Source organism: Anomaloglossus baeobatrachus, chromosome 6, assembly GCF_048569485.1.
Source record: "Anomaloglossus baeobatrachus isolate aAnoBae1 chromosome 6, aAnoBae1.hap1, whole genome shotgun sequence".
Taxonomy (NCBI): domain Eukaryota; kingdom Metazoa; phylum Chordata; class Amphibia; order Anura; family Aromobatidae; genus Anomaloglossus; species Anomaloglossus baeobatrachus.
The window spans coordinates 374,261,851-374,288,072 of NC_134358.1; the positions used below are offsets into that span (position 1 = coordinate 374,261,851).

The 26,222-nt window shown below is 48.9% G+C and overlaps 1 protein-coding gene across 1 annotated transcript in view; it reads right to left on the bottom strand.

The window, feature by feature from the left end:
- Window positions 1-26,222, bottom strand: part of PKD1L1 (polycystin 1 like 1, transient receptor potential channel interacting) — an 884,746-nt gene that overhangs the window by 810,424 nt on the left and 48,100 nt on the right. Inside the window, exon 6 of the mRNA XM_075316120.1 lies at window positions 6,292-6,578. Coding sequence (XP_075172235.1) covers window positions 6,292-6,578 — 287 coding nt within the window. The remainder of the gene's footprint in view (window positions 1-6,291; window positions 6,579-26,222) is intronic.

Consider the following 26,222-nt stretch of genomic DNA (forward strand, 5'->3'; position numbering starts at 1 on the left):
CCCTTTCCAGTTGTCAGCAAGGAAAAATGGGAAAACGGCAACTCTCAAGGGCCTGGGAGATCTCCCAAATTTTTTGGGGACTTTTGAGCTGCCCATGATTAATCTGCCAGACTGGCCAACACCGAAAACACCAGCACCTCTTCCACCTAGAGAGCAGTGGAGTCAAGTTCCAACCAAGAAAGGCAGAAGATCCTCACAGTCTGGCTATCACTGATGTGACTGGCGCGGCCGAGTTTGGATGATGGAGTTGAAAAAGGGGATAAGGGCCATCCTCTTATTTTTTCCGCACTATGCTCACCGATGTCGACCTCACACATGTTGTTTGTCTCTCCAATAGAGAGATAATACTTAATACATCTGCCTATTTCTGTCTATTGAGAGCTCATACTATATCAGAATTTAGTACCAATCATTATTTGAGCTCTTATTTTTAAGATGCTATGTTTCCTGATCGATATTTTGTTATATTAGGATGTTCTATTAGTCTCTGTGTTTCATACAGTTTCAAATTGGGGTGTCTCGGGCCTTCTCATCCACAATGTGCCTGGGCGGGGGGAGTTTTGGATACCCCATAGTATGTGCATTAGTCGGGGAGACGGGGGCTCCAACCTGTTGGAGGCTTCTCTCACCTCTCCTAGGGCTGCAGCGTTTTGCTGTACTTGACAAAAGTCAATATAGTTGTTTGAGAAATTTTCTTGAACTAACCCACGGGTTAACACTTTTCTTCCTTTGTTAACCTCTACTTTCTCTTCTTTCACTACCTTCTTTTCTCTTTTTCTTCCTCTTTACACTATCACTAAACATTCTCTATACCATGGTGTCACATGTAACCTTCTGCACGTACAATGCTAAGGGCCTAAACAAGCCAGAAAAAAGGAGCCAGATCATGTACCGTTTTCACAAACAGAATATCAAAATTGTTATGTTACAGGAGACACACTTCAGAGCAGGTGGTGTTCCCAGCTGTAAAATAAAAAATTACCCAACATGGTTCCATTGCCCTCACCCGGATCGTAAGGCATGCGGTGGCATTCCATCGGTCCTTTCAACCTGAAGTAGTCGATTCTTGCTTCAGCTTGGATGGACGCTATCTCTTACTTAAGATATCTTTTTTAGGCAGTATTTATACCATTGCTAATGTTTATTTTCCAAACCAGGGACAGGTGGCATTCGCTCTAGAGGTATTTGGGAAACTTTCAGAATTCACCGGTGGTTCCCGTATTATTCTTGGCGGGGACTTCAACATGATCCTGGACCCAGCAGTGGACTCGTCTTCGGGTAGATCAGCTGTCCCTCACTCTGCGATACGTAGACTTAAAAAAGAGTTGGTGTCTCTTAGACTGGTAGACCTTTGGAGGATCCTGCACCCCGGAGACAGGGACTATAGCTTTCACTCACTAGCACATAATAGTTACACGAGAATAGACTATTTATTCATTTCCCATGATCTCTTAGACAACATTCCAAAATGTTCATTGGATTCATTTTTGTGGTCAGACCATTCGCCAGTTTATGGAGAGGTGGGAATGTTAGATAGAAGTGGTTCGGGATATACTTGGAGACTTAATGACAACTTATTGAAAAATGAAGCATGCCTGGAAGAGATTCACACAGCAATTACAAATTTCGGGGCCGACCATGCGATGGATCCGACACCTGACCCAATAAAATGGGAAGCCGTGAAGTGTGTAATTAGGGGTATCTGTATCTCTCATAGACTTAAGAGGGAAAGGGCAACAGAGTTAAAGGAATTATTATCACAACTTGGTCAGAAAGAAACAATAAATAAAAACACACCAAACGACGTCCTCAAAGCAGAGACATCTACTTTGCAGCGCCAAATCTTATCCATCTTAAACCAAAAATCCTTGTGTTCCAGAGACAAAGCTCGGAAAAATTTCTTTGAATTTGGAGACAAAAGTGGAAGACTGCTTGCCCGGACTCTACATCCCAGGCATGCTCAGCCTCCGATCCTTACTCTTAACACAAAGTCGGGGACCCAGATCAATTCTACATCTGACATCCTAGATGAATTTAAGAAATATTATGCATCAGTATATAACATACCATCACAACACACGCCAGATGCTGTAAATTTTGAACGGGACACACGAAAATACATATGAGAAAATAACCCAGGGAGGTTGGGGGTGGAAGAGGCAGAGGAGTTAGAAGCTGACTTTACGGAATCAGAACTTAAAGAAGTTATCAGTACTCTCAAAGTAGGGAAGAGTCCGGGTCCGAATGGCCTCACTCCTCGGTTTTATAAACTATGTGGCGAGGCATGTGGATCTCTGATGCTGAAAGCTTATAATTCTATATCTAAAACATGTGGTTTTCCTAAACAATCTCGCCAAGCCCGGATAGCGGTTATTCCCAAGCCGGGGAGGGACCCCTTACTATGTACAAACTACAGACCAATATCGCTTATCAACATTGATGTTAAACTATACTCCAAAATGATTGCACTTCGCCTACATCCATATAACCCAAGACTAATTCATAAGGATCAGGTTGGTTTTGTTCCCGGGAGGGAGGCATGGGACAACACCATTAGAACCATGTCCTTGATTTCATGGGCTAGAAAGCAAAAAATCCCTGCCTGCTTTTCAACAGTAGATGCTGAAAAAGCATTTGTTAGGGTTCGATGGGGTTTCCTTGAAGCCTCACTCCAGGGGATAGGGATTCACCCTCGGCTGAGAAGTTGGATAATGGCATTATACCAAGCTCCCACAGCTCAGGTGAGCATTAATGGTAGCTTGTCCAGCCCACTTGAGATTAGAAACGGCACCAGACAGGGGTGCCCATTGTCCCCATACTTATACATCATAGTGAGGGAGTTTTTAGCAAACGCTATTAGGAGGAATCCTTCAATCAGTGGAATACAAGTGGGCCTCCATTCCCATAAGATGGCTGTGTTTGCAGACGATTTATTGCTCTATGTTAATCAACCAAGGATAAGCTTACCAGCTGTCCTGGTGGAGTTTGAAAAATTTGGTAGATTGTCTAATTTTAAGGTCAACCTCCAGAAAGCGGAGATATTAAATGTGGCACTCCCTACTGTAGAAGAAAGATCACTTAAACCTTCCTTCCCATTTAAATGGAGTAGTAGCTTTATTAGATTAAAATACCAGCAGACCCCCAAACCATATATGACCTAACCTTCACAGACCTCTTGCACTCCATTCAGAGGGATCTCACAAATTGGCATAACCTCCCAATCTCTTGGTTGTGTAGAATTAACACTATAAAAATGGATATTTTACCCAGAGTTTTATATTTATTTCAGACCATCCCGTACAAATTGGGAGAGCCCTTCTTCCATAAACTAAGAAAGGTGATACGGCATTTTACCTGGCACAGTACCAAATCTTGCCTGAAACATTCTCTAGTAATACGCTCCCGGTGTGAGGGAGGGACGGGACTACCTGACTTTAAAGCCTACGATGCAGTGGCAGTTCGAAACTGTATTCTAGATCTATTATTCAATAAAGAGAATAAATTGTGGGTAGAAATGGAACATACCGTGGCTCCAGCTAGTGCATTGGGAATTTTTTGGCTGTCCTCGGGTGATCACTTATCGAACATAGAACTCACTCCATTCCTCCTCGCCCTAACTGGCACATGACGCACCATCAATAGAAGATACGGCTTGACCAAAAATCCGGGACCTCTGACGCCTCTGGTCGGTAACCCTCAGTTCTCCTGTTGGCTACACGAGTGCCACCCCAGTTTTATCTCTGCCTACACAATGGGAATTCCCCGTGTTAGGGATGTGGTATCCTCCGCAGCTTGTAGAACATTGAACTCCCTATTGGGAGATAGAAGGACGGAACCAGGACACTCATTTCTTTATCTTCAACTTCAAAGTTACGTGGATTCTTTGACACCGGGGTCCAGATCTGATGAGGGAATGACCCATTTTGAAAAGCTATGTATTGCTCAGGAGACACCAACTCATGTTATCTCTACAATCTATAAAATAGTGTCGCTACAGAGTGGGGGAGGGGGCCTGCCCGGATACGTAGACCAGTGACATAGAGAGATGGGTCGTGTTTTTCCTGAAAAACTTTGGAACAAAACTTTTACCTTAACACACAAATTAACAGTATCCAGTAGGATACAAGAACTAAATTATAAAATTTTATCCAGATGGTATAGAACGCCAGACAAACTCCATAAGATTTTCCCAGAGGTTGCCGACGAGTGTTGGAGGTGTCGGGGATCACCAGGGACAATGCTACCCGTTTGGTGGACATGCACAGCGATTAGAAAACTGTGGTATGAAATTTTCTCCCTATATAACCATCTCACACAGTCGGAAATGACCCCCAAGCCAGAGATAGCATTAGGGGTGCTTCACACATAGCGAGATCGCTACCGAAATCGCTGCTACGGCACAGTTTTGGTGACGCAACAGTGACCTCATTAGCGATCTCGCTGTGTGTGACACTGAGCAGCGATCTGGCCCCTGCTGCGAGATTGCTGCTTGTTACACACAGCCCTGGTTCGTTTTCTTCAAAAGCGCTCTCCCGCTGTGACACACAGATCGCTGTGTGTGACAGTGAGAGAGCGACGAAATGAAGCGAGCAGGGAGCAGGAGCCGGCATCTGGCAGCTGCAATAAGCTGTAACCAGGGTAAACATCGGGTAACCAAGGTGGTTACCCGATATTTACCTTAGTTACCAGCCTCCGCAGCTCTCACGCTGCCTGTGCTGCCGGCTCCGGCTCTCTGCACATGTAGCTGCAGTACACATCGGGTTAATTAACCCGATATGTGTACTGTAGCTAGGAGAGCAAAGAGCCAGTGCTAAGCAGTGCGCGCGGCTCCCTGCTCTCTGCACATGTAGCTGCAGTACACATCGGGTTAATTAACCCGATGTGTACTGTAGCTAGGAGAGCAAGGAGCCAGCGCTAAGCAGTGTGCGCGGCTCCCTGCTCTCTGCACATGTAGCTGCAGTACACATCGGGTTAATTAACCCGATGTGTACTGTAGCTAGGAGAGCAAGGAGCCAGCGCTAAGCAGTGTGCGCGGCTCCCTGCTCTCGCGGTTATGATCGCTGCTTCGGCTGCTGTGTTTGACAGCTAAGCAGCGATCATAACAGCGACTTACAAGGTCGCTGTTACGTCACAGAAAATGGTGACGTAACAGCGACCTCGTTGTCGCTGTCGCTTAGTGTGAACCAGCCCTTACTCTCCATGTTTAATGGATCAGTCCCCAAAATCCGTAAAGATCTCCTATCTTATTTTGTAATCTCAATGAGACAGATTATTCCCAGACACTGGAAAACATCCTATGAGTTGAAGAGAGTAGACTGGGTGGAAGCTGTAGAGACTCTGCGCCATATGGAGGAGCTGAGGGCATCTGACACAAACACAATTCAGACTTGGTTCACAACCTGGTATCCCTGGATTGAATTCAGGGAATCTCAACAATTTCAGATCTGGCTAACTCAAGGTACTCTAGAATAGAAGGGGTCTACGATTAGTGGGTCTTGCGACCGAGGTGACTGGTGAGGTGACATCATGGTGATATGTTTCTCTTTTCTTCCTTTTCTTTTTCCTCTCCTTATTTTCCCTTCCTGCTTTATGTCTTACTTCTCTTTATTTCTTTCTATTTAATCTTTCTTATATTCTGTCTTAAGGATTCGTAGAGTGGGAGTTCCTGAACCGGTTTCTTGTAGTTGAGTAGTATAAGACAGTCACATATGTTACAGTGTACGTCAGACAATTACTACGAGGGGTTTTCCTATTGTTGTGTTTTGATTGCTTTTTCTCTTGGAAAAGAGACGCTCCCATGGGGTTTCAGGGATCAGTATAATATCAATCGGATCCCGATGAGACCCTGGAAACCTTATTCCCTATATGCAGAGGATGTCGTTAGCGTCAAAACTTATTGTTGGACTGCCTCTTGAATATAAACATACACTAAAAGAAATGTAACTGCCAATTGAAAATTATACTTTTTGTAACCTTGATTTGATACAAATATATAACAACAATAATAAAGATATATTAAACATAAAATGTAACAAAATAGATTGGTGCTTTACTTTTGCCTTTCAATTTAACAGAGTAGAGTGCTGCTTTATTTATGCATTTCACTGTAACACAAGAGTGGTGTTTTTTTTTACTTTATATTATATCAGAGTAGTGTACTGCATTACTTTTATCTTACATTCTAACTGTAAAATTGTGCTTTATATTGTCCCTCTACTGTAACAGAATACAGTGGTGCTTCATTTTTGCAGTACATTATAGCATAGTAAAATAGTGTTTTAAATCACTTACCACAAGGTGAGATAGTTTGGTCTGATTTTGCATGGAAGTATGATTATTAAATATAAAATACCAAGGAATATTCAGATCTGTTCCATGCAAGACAAAAGCATGAAAGTGGTGGTGTATATTCCAAAATGCAATCATTATACATTTCACTGGTACTAGTTCATTCGAAATACAAGAAATTGGGGGTTGTTTCTCCATATAATTGATCTCTAAAGACCATGGCTCTTTATTGAGAATCTTTATCTTCATTTCATATTCTTTTTCGGAGATCATATTTTTGATGTGTGCTCCTGCAAGGTGAAAGTGAAACTTAAGTGATACCAATCCAAAATGTTATGAATGAATGAATGAATGAATGAATAAATGATATAGCACAATTTTAGAGGTAACCCCTCAGTTCCACACCAACAACTGTGCATTGGCCACCACAAGTGAGCAATGTTTAATGCTGCATAAATATGTAGGCTTTTTTGTACCTTTACCTGTACCTTATTAGAAATTTATATAATGAATATACACTGGAGATCAAAATTAGAGAACAACACACAATTTCCAAAATGTTAGTCATTGTGTAGTCCTATGTAACTACATCTTAATATGATAGGTCACAGGTATGTGTTGCTCTTATGGTTCTGCTTTTAATTTATCTAGGATGCCGCATGGCACAATGAAATAAAAAATATAGAGTAGGACCCCTCTATTGAGATTTGCCGTGACGTGGCAGGGGTGGCTCAAAAAATTGATCAATATTTTGCTAAAAATCTCATTTTGTATCATAGCACAGTTAGAATAAATCTGTGAATTTACACTTTATTTGGTGCATGCCACTCTCAGATGTGCTGGCGTCTTTCTCTTTTTGCTCATAAGTAAACTAGCAGTATTTTAAGCTTATTTCATAAATAGAATTTTTTCAAAAGCACATAATAAAAATGTACATGAGATAAATGAAAAAGAACACTGATCAAAATTTGAGAACACTTTCAGATGCCTGCAAGTTATTGGTGTTAATCTGGTACCTGATGCTAATTTCCTTAATCATCTGACAAACTCTATTTAACTGGCAGCTTAACTTTCCAGTTTCGACAGACTTTGGAAAAATGGTGTGCGGTTCCAAAGTGACTGACACAGACCGAACAGCACTGAACAGGGTAAGGATTTTTTTCATCATACAGTGTCATGAGATTTAAGAGGATTTGGGCTGACAGCCCACTCAGCAGTGACCAAACCTGTCATTAGCAGAATGAATCAAAAGCCTAGACTCCCCTTTGGTGAAGAGCATGTTGTGTGGACAGAGGGGACGTGGTCCACAGTTCATTTTAGTGATGAAAGCAAGTTTAGTTTATTTGGGTCTGATGGGAAACATTATGTTCATCAACAAACTTGGGAAAAAATGAACCAAAAGTGTGTTAAGAAGTCAGTGAAAGGTGGTGGAGGGAGTGTCATGGTTTGAGGAATGTGTTCAGCAGCAGGAGTTGGACCTCTCATACAGCTACATGGTAGAATTAATGCAAGTGTGTATCAGAACCTTCTTCAACAACACGTGGTTCCTTATTGCATTCATCACTCAGTCATCTAGCAATTTTCATACAGGACAATGCCCCCTGTCACACAGCAAAATGGGTAAAGCAGTTCCTTGAAACAGAAAACATTAAAACAATGAGCTGGCCAGCCCAGTGTCCTGACCTAAACCCAATAGAAAACCTCTGAAAACTCGTTGGTGACAAGGTTATGGCCAAGAAACACACAACAGCCAAAGAACTGTGGAAGAGGCTGGAAGAAAAGCAGACCAAAATCACACCAGAGCCGTGTAAGAGACTAGTGACATCCTGTGGCCATAGATGTGCTGAAGTCATTCAAATCAAAGGCCTGTACACTTCCTACTGATCGGTGACTGTTGTTACCTTCAGTAAAGTTACTTATAATCTTTCTCTGTGCTACAGTAATTGCTGTTATCTAATTATTTCAAATCTGTTTTATTGATGAAACTGTTGTCAACATACAAACATATCATTTGTGCAATTGCAATACATAAACATCATTTTCTCAATGCCTGGATAACATCCAGAAATTGTTATATTACTAAATTTCTTGGAATTCTTCAAATTATCTTTGTGCTATTACCATACAACCACTTATAAATTATAGGTCAGAATTCCCACTTCTTTTGACTTCCCGTATCCTAATATACACATTCTCCTTGTATGTCTATTGTCTTATGAATTGAATTATTGATAAATCTTTTCATATAAAAAATGAAACTAGAATAATGTAGATTAACCCCTTCACGACCACGGGCAGTAAAATTACGTCCTATTTTAACGTGACTTAACGACCAGGGACGTAATTTTACTGCCTAAAGTTCATTTGATTGCCGTGGCCATAGCAACGGCTTTCAAATGATGTCCCCTGCTGTTTCTTACAGCAGGGGACCTTTGCTTCACCCCAGGGGGGGTGGCATCGCCACCCCCCATCGACTATCGATGTGATTGGCTGTTCAAATCTGAACCGCCAACCACATCTTTCGCACTGATTTCGGTAAAAATAATGCCGGAAATAGTGCGATACTGTGAGATCCAGCTATGAGATGTCGTAGCAGGTACAGCAGATCATAGGTGTATCTCAAACATGCCGCCCCCAGCCCCTGCAGCACTGATTGGAGCGATCGTGCTATGACGCGCAATCGCTCCAATCAGTGTGCAGTGGGGCGGTTTGATTTGCTGGTGGCTGCCCTCCCCAGGCCTGTGCTGGTCTGGGGACCCTCCCCCAACATGTCTGCAGCGTGCAGCACTGGCTGGTACAAGTGGTACCACGCCACCGCTGCTGCTGCTGTCACGTCACGGAGCAGGAGCGGTGAGTATTGTGCTCACCTTGCAGCCCCTGCGCGCTCCTGTGATTGCTCCTGCGCGCTCCCGTAATGGCCCCTGCCCGTGCCCCCCTGCAATCTGCCCCCCGACATCCCGATCTGCCCCCCCGACATCCCGATCTGCCCCCCCAACATCCCAATCTGCCCCCCGACATCCCGATCTGCCCCCCGACATCCCGATCTGCCCCCCGACATCCCGATCTGCCCCCCGACATCCCGATCTGCCCCCGACATCCCGATCTGCCCTCGCCATCCCAATTTGCCCCCCGCCATCCCAATCTGCCGGCCTCCCCCGTGATCTCTATTCTGCAGCTCCTCCAGTATTTCCCTCCTCCTCTGCTCTCCCCCTCCCCCTCTGCTGTCCCCCTCCCCCTCTGCTGTCCCCCCGACGTCCTCTTACCTGTCTTCACCGGCCGATCACATCTGCCTCCATCGCTGGGTCCTTCTTCCTGGGTCTTCTGCTGAGCTGTCCAACTTCCTGCCTGCTGCTCCTGTAAAGCTGTTCCTCCTGCTAATCCTCTGGGTACTGTGAGTATAACTTTTTTTTTTCTTTTTCTTTTTTTTCCTCTATCCCCTGTCCATTTTTACACCTCATGCGTCCGTGCGTCCCGCCGAGAGCTGATCAGGGATGCAGATAACGTATCTGCATCCGTGGTCAGTTTTCGGTGGGACTTTTTTTCCCGTATCCCCGACGCTTTTTGCATCGCATCAGTCCGTGCGTCCCGCCGAGCGCTGATCAGGGATGCACATAACAGATCGGCATCCCTGTTCAATTTTTGGCGTGACAAAAAGCATCGGGGATACGGAAAAAAAAGTCACGCCAAAAATTGAGCAGGGATGCCGATCCGTTATGTGCATCCCTGATCAGCGCTCGATACAGACTGATTTGATACAAAAAGCGTCAGGGATATGGAAAAAAAAAGTATCGCATCTGTCCGTGCGTCCCGCTGAGCGCGGATCAGCATCCCTGCTCAATTTTTGGCGTGACTTTTTTTTTTTTTCCGTATCCCCAGCGCTTTTTGTATCTCATCCGACCGTGCCTCCTGCAGCGGCCGATCAGTGCACTGCGTCTGTGCGTTTGAAAAGTCAAATGGCGTTTCTTGTCTTCTGAGCCCCGCCATGCGCCCAAACAATTGATTTCCACCACATATGAGGTATCTGCGTACTCGGGAAAAATTGCACAATACGTTTTATGGTGCATTTTTTCTTGATACCATTGTAAAAAGAAAAAAAAAAGATACCTTGTTGCTGCAAAAATTTAAAAAAAAAATTAAAAAAAAAAAAATGTTCACGGTTCAACGTTATCAACTTTCAGTGGAGCCCCTGGGGGTACAAGGGGCTCACTAAACATCTAGATAAATTCCTTGAGGGGTCTAGTTCCAAAATGGGGTAATTTGTGGGGGAGCTCCACTGTTTAGGCACCATAGGGGAGGTCTAAAAATGTGACATGGCGTCCGCTAATGAATCCAACCAATTTTACTGTCAAATGGTGCCCTTCTCTTCTGAGCCACGCCATGCGCCCAACAATTACTTTCCACCACATATGAGGTATCTGCGTATTCAGGAGAAATTGCACAATATATTTTATGGTGCATTTTTTCCTGATTCCCTTGTGGAAAAAAAAAGCTACTTAGTTGAAGCAACAGTTTTGTGGTAAAAAAAAAAAAAATTCTTTTCACAGCTCAACTTTATAAACTTCTGTGAAGCCCCCAGATGTTCAAAGTGCTCACCAAACATCTAGAAAAATTATTTGAGAGCTGTAGTTTTCAAAATGGGGTCACATGTGGGGGAGCTCCATTGTTTAGGCACCTCAGGGGGTCTTCAAACCTGACATGGCGTCTGCTAATGAGTGCAGCTAATTTTGCGTTCAAAAATTCAAATGGCGCTCCTTCCCTTTCGAGATCTGCCGTGTGCCCAAACATTTGATTTCCACAACATATGAGGTATCTGCGTACTCAGGAGAAAATGGACAATACATTTTATGTTGCATTTTTTCCCGATACCCTTGTGAAAAAAAAAGCTACCTAGTTGAAGCAACAGTTTTGTGGTAAAAAATGTTTTTTTTCTTTTCACGGCTCAACGTTATAAACTTCTGTGAAGCCCCCAAGTGTTCAAAGTGCTCACCAAACATCTAGAAAAATTATTTGAGGGCTCTAGTTTCCAAAATGGAGTCACTTGTGGGGGAGCTCCATTGTTTAGGCACCTCAGGGGGTCTTCAAACCCGACATGGCGTCCGCTAATGAGTGCAGCTAATTTTGCGTTCAAAAATTCAAATGGCGCTCCTTGCCTTTCAACCTCTGCCGTGCACCCAAACAATTAATTTTTACCTCATATAGGGTATCAGCGTACTCAGGAGAAAATGCACAATAAATTGTAGGGTGCACTTTTTCTTTTCTCCCTTGTAAAAATGAAAATTTTATGGCTAAAGTAACATTTTTGTGTTAAAAAGTAAAATTTTCATTTTTCCCTTCCACATTGCTTTGGTTCCTGTAAAGCACCTAAAGGGTTAATAAACTTCTTGGATGTGGTTTTGAGCAGTGTGAGGGGTGCAGTTTTTAGAATGGGGTCACTTTTGGGTATTTTCTGTCACCTCGGCCTCTCAAAGTCACTTCAAATGTGATGTGGTCCCTAAAAAAAATTATTTTGTAAATTTTTTTGGAAAAATTAGAAATTGCTGATGAACTTTGAGCCCTTCTAACTTCCTAACGAAAAAAAAATTTCTTTCGAAAATTGTGCTGATGTAAAGTAGACAAGTGGGAAATGTTATTTAGTAACTATTTTGTGTGACATATCTCTCAAATTTATGGGCATACATTTTCAAAGTTTGAAAATTGCAAAATTTTCCAAATTTTCGCACAATTTCCTAAATTTTCACAAATAAACGCAAAAAGTATCGGCCTAAATTTACAACTGACATGAAGTGCAATATGTCACGAAAAAACAATGTCAGAATCGCCAGGATCCGTTGAAGCGTTCCAGAGTTATAACCTGTCAAAGTGACACTGGTCAGAATTGCAAAAAATGGCCCGGTCATTAGGGTGTTTTAGTGGCCGGGGGTGAAGGGGTTAATGTTCAGAAAAGAAAGAAGAGGAAAGATACAAGCATAAAGAAGAGGAAATTAGAGAGAAGGGGGAGAGGGGGGAAAGCAAGAAAAGAAAAGAAAAAAGGGGGGGGAGGAATGAGACTCCCCACCGTTTCTCAGTTTAAAAAGCTCGCCAAACTCTCCACAAACTCTGGGGACTCCATGAACATAATCCATGGTCCCCAAACTGTAGTAAATTTTTCTGTGTTCCCATTTAGTTCTGCTGTCAGCTCCTCCATTCCCTGGAGGTTTGTCATCTCCTCCAACCAATCCAGCATCGTAGGGCATCTAGTATGTTTCCAAAATCGTGGGATAATCATACAGGCAGCCGCCAGGCAAAATCGCAACATGTCCTTTTTTTGTGTTTTAATAGCTCCTGGGAGCATAGAAAGAAGGGCAACCTGGGGGGACTTTTCTATTTCACCTCCGCTCATCTTTTTGTACAGGTAGAACATGGAGTCCCAAAAGGGTTGCAGCTTAGTACAGCTCCACCATATGTGTAGCATTGTACCTGTGTCTGTGCCACACCTCCAGCACACATCAGACACAGAGAGAAATATAGCATGTAATTTAGTCGGGTATACCAAACTGTCTAACCCAGGGCTGGTGAGACTACGCCACTCCTTTATGGCGTGTTATCCCAATCAGGGAGGGAACTTTCTACAAAGGAGCCCCCTGCCCCGGACTAACAAAAAGCAATTATTCAACTTAGTTTGTCAGCCAGAGCCCTATATAATGTGGGGACACAACGTCTAGAGAGAATATTGTGTTATACACCGTCAAGGGGTGCCCCCCTGCCCCCACCTTCCAGGAAGGCGGGAGGGAACCCCCCTCACTCGTAATCAGTAAGACTTAATCCCCCGGGCAAAAAAAATTATGGGAAAACTGGGAGGTACATTCTATTGAGAAACAATGAATTTTTGTTATAAGCCAATAACTCCTTAAACATCAGACTGGTCTTCCTCTTCGAGGGTCATGCATCCGATCACCATCTGGGGCAGCACCCCATCCCCCCATTGGAAACACCGGCCATTCCTCTATAGGCACCATTGGAATGTCCAGGGCTGCAGCAAATGATGGCATATCAGTCGGGTTCCTAAGAACATGCATTCTTCCCGCGTGTCGGACCTGCAGGCGGAAGGGAAATCCCCAGCTGTACTTAAACTCATACGAATGGAGCATGTCCAGGAGAGGTTTCAGTGCTCTCCTTCTTTGTAAAGTGAAACGGGATAAGTCCTGCAGAATCTGAACTTGGCTCCCCTCGTATGCTGGTGAAACTCCACTGCGCAGCTTAAACAGGATGGCCTCTTTAAGGACATAACGGTGGACCCTGCAAATCACATCTCGAGGTCTGTCATTCTGTGTAGGTCTAGGACCAAGCGCTCTATGCACTCTATCTAGCTCCAGGGGTTGGCTTGATTGTTCACCCAGGATCTTATTAAACATCACTTGGAGGGCTCTCTGGAGATCCTTAGGTTCAACAGACTCTAGTAAACCCCGGACCCTTAAATTGTTTCTCCGGCCCCTGTTTTCAGCATCGTCCATTGCTTCCACCATGTTTTGTATTTGGCGGGAGTGTTGATCCAAAATGGCCCCTTGTGACTGAGTGGTATCTTCTATATTCTGTATTTTAGCACCCTGTATTTGGTTCTGAGTGTCCAATCTTTCCACCTCCCCCCTCAGGGCCGACAGCTCTGTACGGTATGTGTCACGCTCCCCGGGTCCTCACCCCCGTTCCCCGGCTCACCTGCCACGCTCTCCGCTCCCCAGTCACCGGATTCCGTCCGTCCCAGGGCTCCGGGCCCCCGATCCCGGCGCCCGACAGCTTCCCTGGACCTGGCCGGCTCCCCTGCGTCCTCCTCGCAGCCTCCTTCCCTGGCTTCTGGCACCCGGGCGGCGCGCATGCGCATTAGGGCGCGCGCGCGGTCACTGACCCTTTCTTAAAGGGCCAGCGTCCATTAACAGGAAATGAGGTTGCACAGGTACAGGGTATATAGGGGGTCATTGTCCAAGGGGGCGGGGCCTGATCTTCGTGTTCCCTGAGCTAGGAGTCAGGTCTCTTGGTGTTTATGTGCCTGTACTCACCTATCTGTCTTTGTAGAGCCGTACCTGCCTCGCCATCCAGTCTGCCGTGTCCTGATCCCCGCACGCTGTCCGTCTGCCATCTGACAGTCCGTACCATCCCGGATCCCTGCGGTGACCCGTCATCTTGCTCCAGAGGTTCCGGACCCCGCCTGATATCACCTCGGCCTCCGAACCTGAGCTACGTCACCAAGACCACCTTCTGTGACTCCGTGGTCCCTGGGACTCCTCCGCTGCCTTCTCTTGCACGGACTGTTCTACTGCCCATCAGTGCTTCAGCTGCCGGACTCCCTACCACCATCTCAGAGAGTTCGGTCCAGTGGATCCACCTCCTGGGTCTGCCCGACCGCCCGGCCGTGACAGTAAGATCAGGCCATGGATCCCGCTGCAGCACTAATGGCTCTGCAAGAGGAACTCCAACGCCAGCGTGAAGTCCAGACCCGCATGCTGCAATTCATGACCTCCGTGGACACCCGCCTGTACACATTACAAGCATCAATGACGCCTGCAGCACCCAGGTCCCCCGCCAGGCAAGCCATGGCCCCCGCACCAGTGGCAACCTCGTCAGATGCTTCCCGACTCCGTTTGGCGTCACCTCCTCGTTATGCTGGAGATCCCAAGACCTGCAGGGGCTTCATAAATCAATGTTCCCTTCATTTCACGCAGCTGCCACATCTGTTCGCCTCCGACCAAGCCAAGGTCGCCTTTATAATGTCCCACCTAGAGGGCGAGGCGCTGGCGTGGATGAACCCCTTGTGGGAGAAGGAGGACCCCATGACCAAGGATCTTCAACAGTTCCTGCAGGCATTCCGCAGCACCTTTGACGAGCCGGGACGCGCTTCTGCCTCTGCTTCATCACTCCTCCGCCTACGTCAAGGAACACTGACGGTGGGTCAATACGCCATCCGTTTTCGCACTTTGGCTTCAGAACTCGGGTGGAATAATGAGGCTCTAACAGCCGCCTTCTGGGAGGGACTCTCGAGTCGCATCAAGGATGAGTTGGCGGGTCGGGACGTGCCCTCCACCCTAGATGCCATGATTGCCCTAGCAACTCGTGTGGACATACGTTTTCAGGAGCGCTCCAAAGAGCTATCTCGTGAGAGACGCCCGTTACGGCATTCATCTCCTCCTCAGAAGCCCTCCGTACCTCAGTCATCAACAGCTGGGAGTCCCGTCCACGAGCCCATGCAGATTGACCGAGTGCGTCAGTCTGCACAACGTAGAGCAGAGCGGCTTGCCCAGGGTCTCTGCTTTTACTGCGGTGAGGGCACACACCTCCTCCGTTCCTGTCCGGAAAGGCCGGGAAACTCCAAAGCCTAGGGTTGGTAGGAGAGGCCACCCTAGGTGCTGGGACTCTCTCCGATCCGGTCACATGGACCGTGCAAGTGACAACGGGAGAGACGCGGTTCACGGCTGAGGCCTATCTTGATTCCGGGGCAGCAGGCAATTTCATCCAGCAAGCCACCGTGGACAAATACCAGGTGCCTGTTATCCCACTCAACAAGCCCCTGGTGATTGCCTCTGTGGATGGGAGACCCCTTTCTGACACCATCTCCTGGACCACCAGGCCGGTTGAACTGCGCATCGGTGCTCTTCACACCGAGAACATCGCCTTCTACGTCCTACCGCACATGTCCCATCAGATCCTGCTGGGCCTTCCATGGTTACGGACTCACGAACCATCAGTCAGCTGGGGCACTGGCGAAATCACCCGCTGGGGTGCTTCGTGTCATGAGAGATGCCTAAAATCCACACAACCCATCCGACGACCTCCGGTTCCTGAGAACCTACCGGGGCTGCCCTCGGCTTATTGGTCCTTTGCTGATGTCTTTGATAAAAAAGAATCCGAGGTACTGCCGCCACATCGCCCCTACGATTGTGCCATCGACCTGCTCCCTGGAACAACGCCACCACGAGGACGGATATATCCTTTATCTCCAGCCGAAACAAGGGCTATGTCGACTTACATCTCAGAGAGCCTGGCTAGGGGATTCATTCGGAGATCCTCCTCTCCTGCTGGAGCAGGTTTCTTCTTTGTCAAGAAAAAAGAGGGCGATTTACGTCCCTGCATCGACTACCGGGGTCTGAATCAGATCACTGTTAAGAACAAGTACCCTCTGCCGCTCATCCCCGAATTGTTTGACCGGCTTAGAGGAGCTCGTCTGTTCACCAAGCTGGATCTTCGGGGTGCTTACAATCTGGTGCGCATCCGCTCTGGTGACGAATGGAAGACCGCGTTTAATACGCGTGATGGACATTATGAGTACTGCGTGATGCCCTTCGGCCTGTGTAACGCCCCTGCCGTCTTCCAAGAACTGGTGAACGACGTGTTCCGAGACCTCCTCTACACCTGTGTGGTAGTATATCTAGATGACATCCTTGTCTTCTCTCCGGACCTCCCAACCCACAGAGAGCACGTACAGCTGGTTCTACGACGACTAAGAGAGAACCGTCTGTACGCAAAGTATGAGAAGTGTGTCTTTGAGCAGTCTTCTCTCCCCTTTCTGGGGTACATCATCTCTGAGACTGGACTGCAGATGGATCCCAAGAAGGTCTCCGCCATTCTCAACTGGCCTCCCCCTTCTGGACTGAAGGCAATCCAACGCTTCCTGGGATTCGCCAACTACTACCGCCAATTCGTCCCTCACTTCTCTGCTCTGACTGCTCCACTTTCCGCTTTGACTAAGAAAGAGGCAAATCCAAAGGACTGGTCGCCTGCGGCCGACGCCGCGTTTGGCTCTTTGAAGCGGGCTTTTGCTTCCTCGCCTGTACTTCACCGTCCGGAGTTGAACCGCCAGTTCACCTTGGAGGTGGATGCCTCCTCCTCAGGAGCCGGAGCAGTGCTCATGCAGAAGTCCTCCTCCGGGAAGATGGTGACTTGCGGATTCTTCTCCAAGGGCTTCTCAGCGCCTGAACGCAACTATACCATCGGGGACCGAGAGCTCTTGGCAGTCAAACTGGCACTGGAGGAATGGCGCTACCTCCTGGAAGGTGCAGTGTATCCCGTGATCATCTACACGGACCACAAGAACCTAGAATACCTGCGGTCCGCTCAGCGACTGAACCCACGGCAAGCCAGGTGGTCCTTATTCTTTGCCAGGTTCGACTTTCAGCTTCACTTCCGACCCGCGGACAAGAATGTACGCGCTGATGCCTTGTCCAGGTCTTTCATGCCCATGGAGCAGGAGGAAGAGACTACCCAACCCATCATCTGTCCTAGCAACATCATTCCGGTGGCCCCTGTTACCCTAGCCCAGATACCGCCCGGGAAGACCTATGTCTCCGATACCGACAGGCAAAAAGTGTTACACTGGGGTCATGCCTCAAAAACAGCCGGGCATGCTGGTCAGAAGAGAACATGGGGTGCGATTGTACGCCATTACTGGTGGCCATCCCTTCGCACGGACGTCGCTGCTTTTGTCTCTGCCTGCTCCTCCTGTGCCAGGAACAAGACGCCCAAACACTTGCCCCATGGCCGTCTTCTGCCTTTACCGATACCCTCAGTCCCGTGGCAACACATAGCAATGGACTTTATTACGGACTTGCCATTATCCTCCGGGCACACAGTCATATGGGTCGTGGTTGATCGATTCTCCAAAATGGCCCACTTCGTTCCTATGGCCGGACTGCCCTCTGCTCAGGAACTCGCGGAAGCCTATATACATCACATCTTCCGCTTGCATGGCTTTCCATCCCACATAGTGTCCGACAGAGGAACTCAGTTCACCTCCCGCTTCTGGAGGGCTCTATGCAAACATCTGGGAGTGACTCTGGACTTTTCTTCTTCTTACCATCCTCAGTCTAACGGCCAAGTGGAGAGGGTCAATCAAATCGTGACCTCATACCTACGTCACTATGTCAACGCCCATCACGACGACTGGTCCTCGCTTCTGCCTTGGGCTGAATTCTCCCATAACCACCACGTCAGTGAGTCATCCTCCGAATCTCCCTTCCATGTTGTTTATGGACTCCAGCCCGCCGTCCCATTGCCTATATCCCCTTCATCGGATGTTCCGGCTGCTGATACTGCAGTTCGTGACTTTGCTACCATTTGGGACTCTGTCAAAGCGTCCCTTGGGCGCGCTTCCCAGCGGATGAAGAAACACGCTGACAAGAGACGTCTGGATCCTCCGTGTTTCTCTCCTGGTGACCTGGTCTGGCTTGCTTCCCAGTACATCCGATTGAAGATACCTTCCTACAAGCTGGGTCCTCGCTACATCGGGCCGTTTAAGGTCCTCAGCAAGATCAATGAGGTATCCTACAAGCTACAGCTCCCGGCCACGATGAGGATACCCAACTCCTTCCACGTCTCTCTGCTCAAGCCGGTTGTCCTTGGTCCCTTCTCCGCTGCTGCCAGTCCGGCCCCTCCTCCTATTGCCGATGATGACATCTATGCGGTAAGGGATATCGTGGCCATGAAGACCGTACGAGGTCGACAGTTCTTCCTGGTGGACTGGGAAGGGTATGGTCCTGAGGATAGGTCTTGGGAGCCCAGGGAGAACGTGGGCACTCCTCTTATCCGTGCCTTCATGTCCCGGTTGCGGGGAGGGGGGCGTGGGGGGGGGGGGTACTGTCACGCTCCCCGGGTCCTCACCCCCGTTCCCCGGCTCACCTGCCACGCTCTCCGCTCCCCAGTCACCGGATTCCGTCCGTCCCAGGGCTCCGGGCCCCCGATCCCGGCGCCCGACAGCTTCCCTGGACCTGGCCGGCTCCCCTGCGTCCTCCTCGCAGCCTCCTTCCCTGGCTTCTGGCACCCGGGCGGCGCGCATGCGCATTAGGGCGCGCGCGCGGTCACTGACCCTTTCTTAAAGGGCCAGCGTCCATTAACAGGAAATGAGGTTGCACAGGTACAGGGTATATAGGGGGTCATTGTCCAAGGGGGCGGGGCCTGATCTTCGTGTTCCCTGAGCTAGGAGTCAGGTCTCTTGGTGTTTATGTGCCTGTACTCACCTATCTGTCTTTGTAGAGCCGTACCTGCCTCGCCATCCAGTCTGCCGTGTCCTGATCCCCGCACGCTGTCCGTCTGCCATCTGACAGTCCGTACCATCCCGGATCCCTGCGGTGACCCGTCATCTTGCTCCAGAGGTTCCGGACCCCGCCTGATATCACCTCGGCCTCCGAACCTGAGCTACGTCACCAAGACCACCTTCTGTGACTCCGTGGTCCCTGGGACTCCTCCGCTGCCTTCTCTTGCACGGACTGTTCTACTGCCCATCAGTGCTTCAGCTGCCGGACTCCCTACCACCATCTCAGAGAGTTCGGTCCAGTGGATCCACCTCCTGGGTCTGCCCGACCGCCCGGCCGTGACAGTATGCCTGTTCCAGCCTTGCTATATATGTCTCCATATCTTCTCTGGTGGGCATAGAAAAAATGTGTGCCCGGATTTCATTTAGTTCTGTCAGCACTCCTGGTTCATGCGATCTTATTGTACTTGTGGCAGGCTCTAACTCTGCTTGCATTTCCATATCATACACACTTTGACTCAGGCTGTGTCTCACTGAAGATAGGAGATTTCCACTAGCAGGGCCCTGTTCCCCATTTGCAGCATTAACAGCCTCTGCTTGAGATTTATTATTGTCCTCCTTCTGTGACAGGGGTAAGGGCACCTCTCCCCCCTCCTGAGGCCTCCCCACTGCAGGTCTGCAATCAGGAATGGTGGGGGTTGTACCCATGCTCCCTGCTCCAGGATTCCCCTGTACCTGAGACCTTGCACGCTGGCTGTCTGGGGTTATCAGCTGCCTCTCCTCCGCTGCCCGGGTGGTTTCCTCCCTCTGTCTCTGCTGCTGCTGGGGCTTCCCCTGCCTCTCCGTCTTGGAAGATGTCTGCGGTGCTGTCCTCTGCTTTGGCCCGGTAAGGAAGCCTCTGATTCCCTTCTCCTCTGTCCGTGATGCTCCTCTGCTGGGCCCCTGGGATCTCTCCCTTCTCCTGCGCTGCATATCCTTTTCATCCAGGCTCTTGGGCTGGTTTAATTGTCAGTAATGTAGTCCGGTGGCAGGAGCTGAGACAAACACGTCCTCACTCCTCCATAGCCAGGACACGCCCCCTCTGTTCTCTAATTATGATCATCACGTTTTGTTCAAAACAAAGGTTTTATTTTGATGAAACACTAGTTGTATCTAGTGGCATGGTGTAATGTAGCACCCCTGAAGCCATCAAGGGTGCTAAAAGGTTCTGCATCACCACCAGGATGCAGGGCCTACCCCCTTAGGGACCCAGAACCCCAGTGCCGGTAACACCAAGAACCCAGGTAATCTCAGTTTTCCCTAACAATCCCCCATACAATGGTTCTTAGCTAGGGTGGGACCATAGATGGCCGCCTAGAGGTGGAGCCAATCCAATCCACTAGTTGACCAGGTGGAAGGGGCGGACTGTGGAGAGTAAAGAGTCTAGAGTTGACAGCAGAGGTGTAAGGAGGTGACTGAGCAATCTCCTGACTCGGGTTGATGGTGACCTGGTACCCAGGAGAGGTGGTTGCCGGTGGAGTATGGTGGAGTACTCCCAGAACTACGCACCGACGGGGTACAGGACCCTAGAAAAGGAAAGAGCTTCAAGCCGACCTGTTATCACCTTCTCAGCAAAGGGGACCATCAAGGACCTTGCTGAACCCTAAAGAATCCGAAGACTCAGTAGTAAAGGGAGAACCGGGGACAGGACCAGAGACTCCAATCCCACAGGGTTCACGCTACCGTCAGGCGGACAGAAGTGGACAAACCACAGACCGGGGACCCCCAGTGTTCCATACCACGGGGACCCACTTACAAGAGACAGGTGCAGGGGAAGAAGGTACCAGAGAAGCAGACTGGCACTGGGACGAAGGGGACCTGGAGGCGAAACCAGCTGGCCTTGCACAACCAGTTAACATCCCAACATGAGTAAACCAGTTGCACTGAATACCTGTCTGGACTCCTTCCGACACCCACTGCACCATACATCCACTAGGGCAATACCCTACTTGCGGTGGTACTACCATACTAGCTGCAATACCATCAGCCCTAGTAGAGACGCTCTGCAGCGGCGGCTCCCTACATATAGCCGCAACACCGCAAGTGGCGTCACAAGTGAACTCTAATCAAATATCCCCTGTAAGTATCACCATTACAAAAAGGGCCCAGGGCACGCAACCGGGTAATGGCCACCATCGTGACATCCCCAGGACTTACAATACCCGGAACTGAGTACCCCACATCCCTGGGTGCTACAACCCTTTTTCCTGGCATCACGAACAGGATTGAACTGGACCCAGTCAAACCGGGTGACGTGTGCCTTAAAAGTTGTATTGTATGGACTGAACTGTATTGTTTGAAAAACCACCATCATTTTGCTGTGAAAAATAACTGCGCCACAGCAAACTAAAAGGCGCGAAAAGAAACCCCGCCCACAACGCCTGTAAGCGCAGGCAGAAGCAGGCAGTAACCTGACCAAGAAGTTCCCAGAGGTGCTCGAGTCCCGCAAGATAGTGGCAAAGAAAGAGAAACCCAATGGACTGGGCCATGGAACCGGTTAATCCTAAGCATGCTGGGAGGGATGATGATGAGCAGATTGCACCTGTCCCTGCCGCCGTGGAACCGGAGGAATCGGACTCGCATTCTAGCACACCGGAGGCTGCCTGGGTTCCGCGCACGGAGGGTAATGGCTTCCGTGCTGTCCTCATGATGCGGTCCTTGTCTGAGGTCCTGGAGCCAGTGCCAGATGAGGAGCCTGTTACCCCCCTGAGCCATGTCCCACTACCGACTTACCATCGATGCAGCAAACCGGGACACTTTGCTTGTGTGTGTCCAGCGGATTCACATAGCCCTAGGATTGAGGATGGTTCCCAGTTGCAACCTTATGTGCCAACAGAGATCGTTGCAGAGGAACCCGTTCCCACTCCAGCACTCACTTCAACACCAGTCCCTCAGCTGCCACCAGGAGGCACTACAGGTGCACGGGATCAGTGCACACAGACTTTGATTGCTGATCCCAGGAGGCCAAGTGAACTTGACGGCCCCTACCCAGCACCATGGTAGCTATGACCTGCTAAGGTACCAGTTAAATTGTTTACTTAAAATGCCTTTTGAAAAAGTTACCAGTTTTATAAAAATGGACCCCAAGCTGCAGGACTGGCAATAGCCAACACAAACTTGTGTTCCTGTAAATAGTTGCACCCGTTGTGCCCAACCAGGGTACACTCATCCAGCGGACATTGCTGTGGGTACTGCAACCAGGAGAGGCCGGGTGCAGGGAAGGTCTGCGGCAGTGGCGGCCGAGACCTGGTCACCAGTGAAATCAATGACCTGCCTCCTTAGAAGGGTTCTGGGACTAAGATCTTTGGGTGGTGGGTGCAGGGAGGGATAACCAGGTTTGCAACATTAAAGAAATGAACCTCCCTTGCGTCGGGTGGACCTGTTTATGTTTTTACCTGATGACAATGTGGAGACACGGGGGTCAGTGGGTGTTCTCGTCCGCTGATACGGCCGCCTGTAGAAATACAGCATGGCCCAGGGCTCATCCCAACTGAATGCCCGACCTCCTTAACCATGGGCGGAACACTACTCAGACAACACAGGGTGAGGGAATCACAATATTAAGACTTTATTGGATCCCCAAACAATTAATGGCACATAGCACATAACCAGCAAAACACACAAATGTAACATGCAACAGAGTCTCACCCTTCCGCTGGCTCACCAGGGATTAGAATGTCCGTGCCTCAGAGCTTCCAGGGCTACTTACTCCAATCCAGCAGCACCCCGCTTTCGGCGGGCACCCACCGAGAATGGAATAACACCAGATTTAAGAAGCTGGCTGAGGTCTGCAAAGTCTGTTGTCAGGTGACCAAAATGTCCCAACCTGGGTTTCTTCCTTAAGTAGTCTCTGGTATCACAGCCGAATCCTTGCATTCGATGCTGAAGTCCATATAGTATTATAATCCAGGTTTGGTTATGGCTTGCCAATTGGATCCGCAGGTCCTAGATTGTTAGCATGTAGCAAAAGTCTCTCTGGGCAATGGACAGTCCTCCTACTTATACCCCTGAGCTCTCCATTCAGACCATTGGGGTCTTCACGATTGGTGGATAAGACTGGGCTCTTATTGGCTAGATTTCAAGCCATATACAGAATATCCCAGTAATAATGGTCAATGGCAGAGACGAGGGAGAGACAGCTAAGTTAAATTGCATCCAGCAAACACATCATAATACAATGGGTGTCTGGCCTTCAGTGGCCAAAACAATTACATGAGTCAACAAAAACTTCAATACTAAACTCCCAAGAGTCTTGTAGAACAATGAGGGATTATCCCCCATCTATAAACAAACTGTCTTCATGTCTGGCTTAATTTTAAGAAAGTTAACCCATGCTTGGTACTGAGTGTCCATATCGTCACAGACAATAAAAAGACAAATGTGTAACCAGTTTGCCTTGCAGCCCTAGGACGTGCTGAAATTAACCAAGTGGGAATGTAGCGCCCCTGAAGCCATCAGAGTGCTACAAAGTTCTGCATTCCCAACAAGATGCAGGGCCTACCCCTTTAAGGACCTAGAACCCCAGTGCCGATAACACCAAGAACCCAGGTAATCCCAGTTTTCCCCAACAATCCCCCATACAATGGTTCTTAGCTAGGGTGGGACCATGGATGGCCGCATAGATGCGAGGCCAGTCTAGTCCACTAGTTGACCAGGTGGGAGGGGCAGACTGTGGAGAGTAAAGAGTCTAGAGTTGACAGCGGAGATGTAAGGAGGTGACTGAGCAAAGTCCTGACTCGGGTTGACGGTGACGTGGTACCCAGGAGAGGTGGTTGCCGGTGGAGCACTCCCGAAACTACGCACAGACGGGTGTACAGGACCCTAGGACAGGAAAGAGCTTCAAGCCAACCTGTTAACACCTGCTCAGCAAAGGGGACCATCAAGGACCTTGCTGAACCCTAAAGAATCCGAAGACTCAGTAGTAAAGGGAGAACCGGGGACAGGACCAGATACTCCAACCCCACAGGGTTCACGCTACCGCCAGGCGGACAGAAGTGGACAAACCACAGACCGGGAACCCCCAGTGTTCCATACCACGGGGACCCACTTACCAGAGACAGGTGCAGGGGAAGAAGGTACCAGAGAAGCAGACTGGCACTGGGACGAAGGGGACCTGGAGGCAAAACCAGCCGGCCTCGGGCAACCAGTTAATATCCCAACGTGAGTAAACCAGTTGCACTAAATACCTGTCTGGACTCCTTCTTCCGACGCCCACTGCACCATTCACCCACTGGGGCAAAACCCTTATTGCGGAGGGACTACCATATTAGCTGCAATACCAACAGTCCCGTAGAGACATTCTGCAGTGGCGGCTCCCTACATATAGCCGCAACACCGCAAGTGGTGTCACGAGTGAACTCTAATCAAATATCCCATGTAAATATCCTGATTACAAAAAGGGCCCAGGGCACGGAACTGGGTAACGTCCACCATTGTGACATCCCCAGGACTTAGTTTATTAGATAATATTAAAATCGCCCAGGTGATTAACCCAAAAACTCAAACAACAAATTGATATAAAATAGGGAGCTCAAATAGATCAGGGGTAGCCAAAAATCGTAATATATGTAGGCAGGTATGAGAATAATATAATAATACCAATCCAGTACACATATCTATACTATAGTGACCCTAATATGTCACTGTGTCTGGCTCTGCCTATCAATGGAGGGTATGACACCCTAACGTAGCTGGGCGCCCCCGTTCCTCGACGGCTGACCCTCACTCTCCCTAAAAAGCCCTACCAATTAATGATAAATACTGTACCTAATAATTTTCACAACTAACAGGAGTTATGGTGCTCCATAATTAGTCACACTAGAGCAGACCTGGGCAAGGGGCGGCCCGCGGGCCGGATGCGGCCCGCCTACTGTCTGTGACCGGCCCGCCCGTCTTGCTAAGAGTTGGAGGCGTGGCCTGATCTATGCCTCAGCCTTGCTCTCACTGCCGGGAGCTATGATTCCCGCAGTGCAGTGATAAGCAGCTGCCACGCCCCCACTCTGCCTGTCATGCCTCCTCTGGTTGCTGATCACACTCCTCGGATGCCTCCCTTGTCCCCTCCTCTTGCTCTGTCGATGCTGGCCGCGCCCCCTTTGCCTGCCCCTTCTGGGATCCTCACATGACCGGCCACTTCAAAAACGTTTGGTCTACAAACTGAGGTAATGTGCACTTGTGCAGAAGTAGCACCGGTGAGAGGGCAAAGTGGCTGCAGAAGGGGGGAGCAGGGGAGCAGCACTTGTGCCTTCTCAGGTCCCCCCTGTGCCTGCAATAGAGGAAGCAGACACACAGGGGACTCAGAGAAAGCAGCCAGAGGAGCCCTCAGGCTCTGCTGCTGTGCTGCCTGCCTGTGCCCTCAGCGTCCCCAAGGCCAGTATGCATGCCCCACTGGCCACCACTGTGAGTATGCATGCCCCACTAGCCACCACTGTGAGTATGCATTCCCCACTAGCCACCACTGTGAGTATGCATGCCCCACTAGCCACCACTGTGAGTATGCATGCCCCACTAGCCACCACTGTGAGTATGCATGCCCCACTGGCCACCACTGTGAGTATGCATGCCCCACTGGCCACCACTGTGAGTATGCATGCCCCACTAGCCACCACTGTGAGTATTCATGCCCCACTGGCCACCACTGTCAGTATGCATACCCCACTAGCCACCACTGTGAGAGTGCATGCCCCACTAGCCACCACTGTGAGTATGCATGCCCCACAGGCCACCACTGTGAGTATGCATGCCCCACAGGCCACTACTGTGAGTATGCATGCCCCACTAGCCACCACTGTGAGTATGCATGCCCCACTAGCCACCACTGTCGGTATTCATGCCCCACTGGCCACCACTGTGAGTATGCATGCCCCACTGGCCACCACTGTGAGTATGCATGCCCCACTGGCCACCA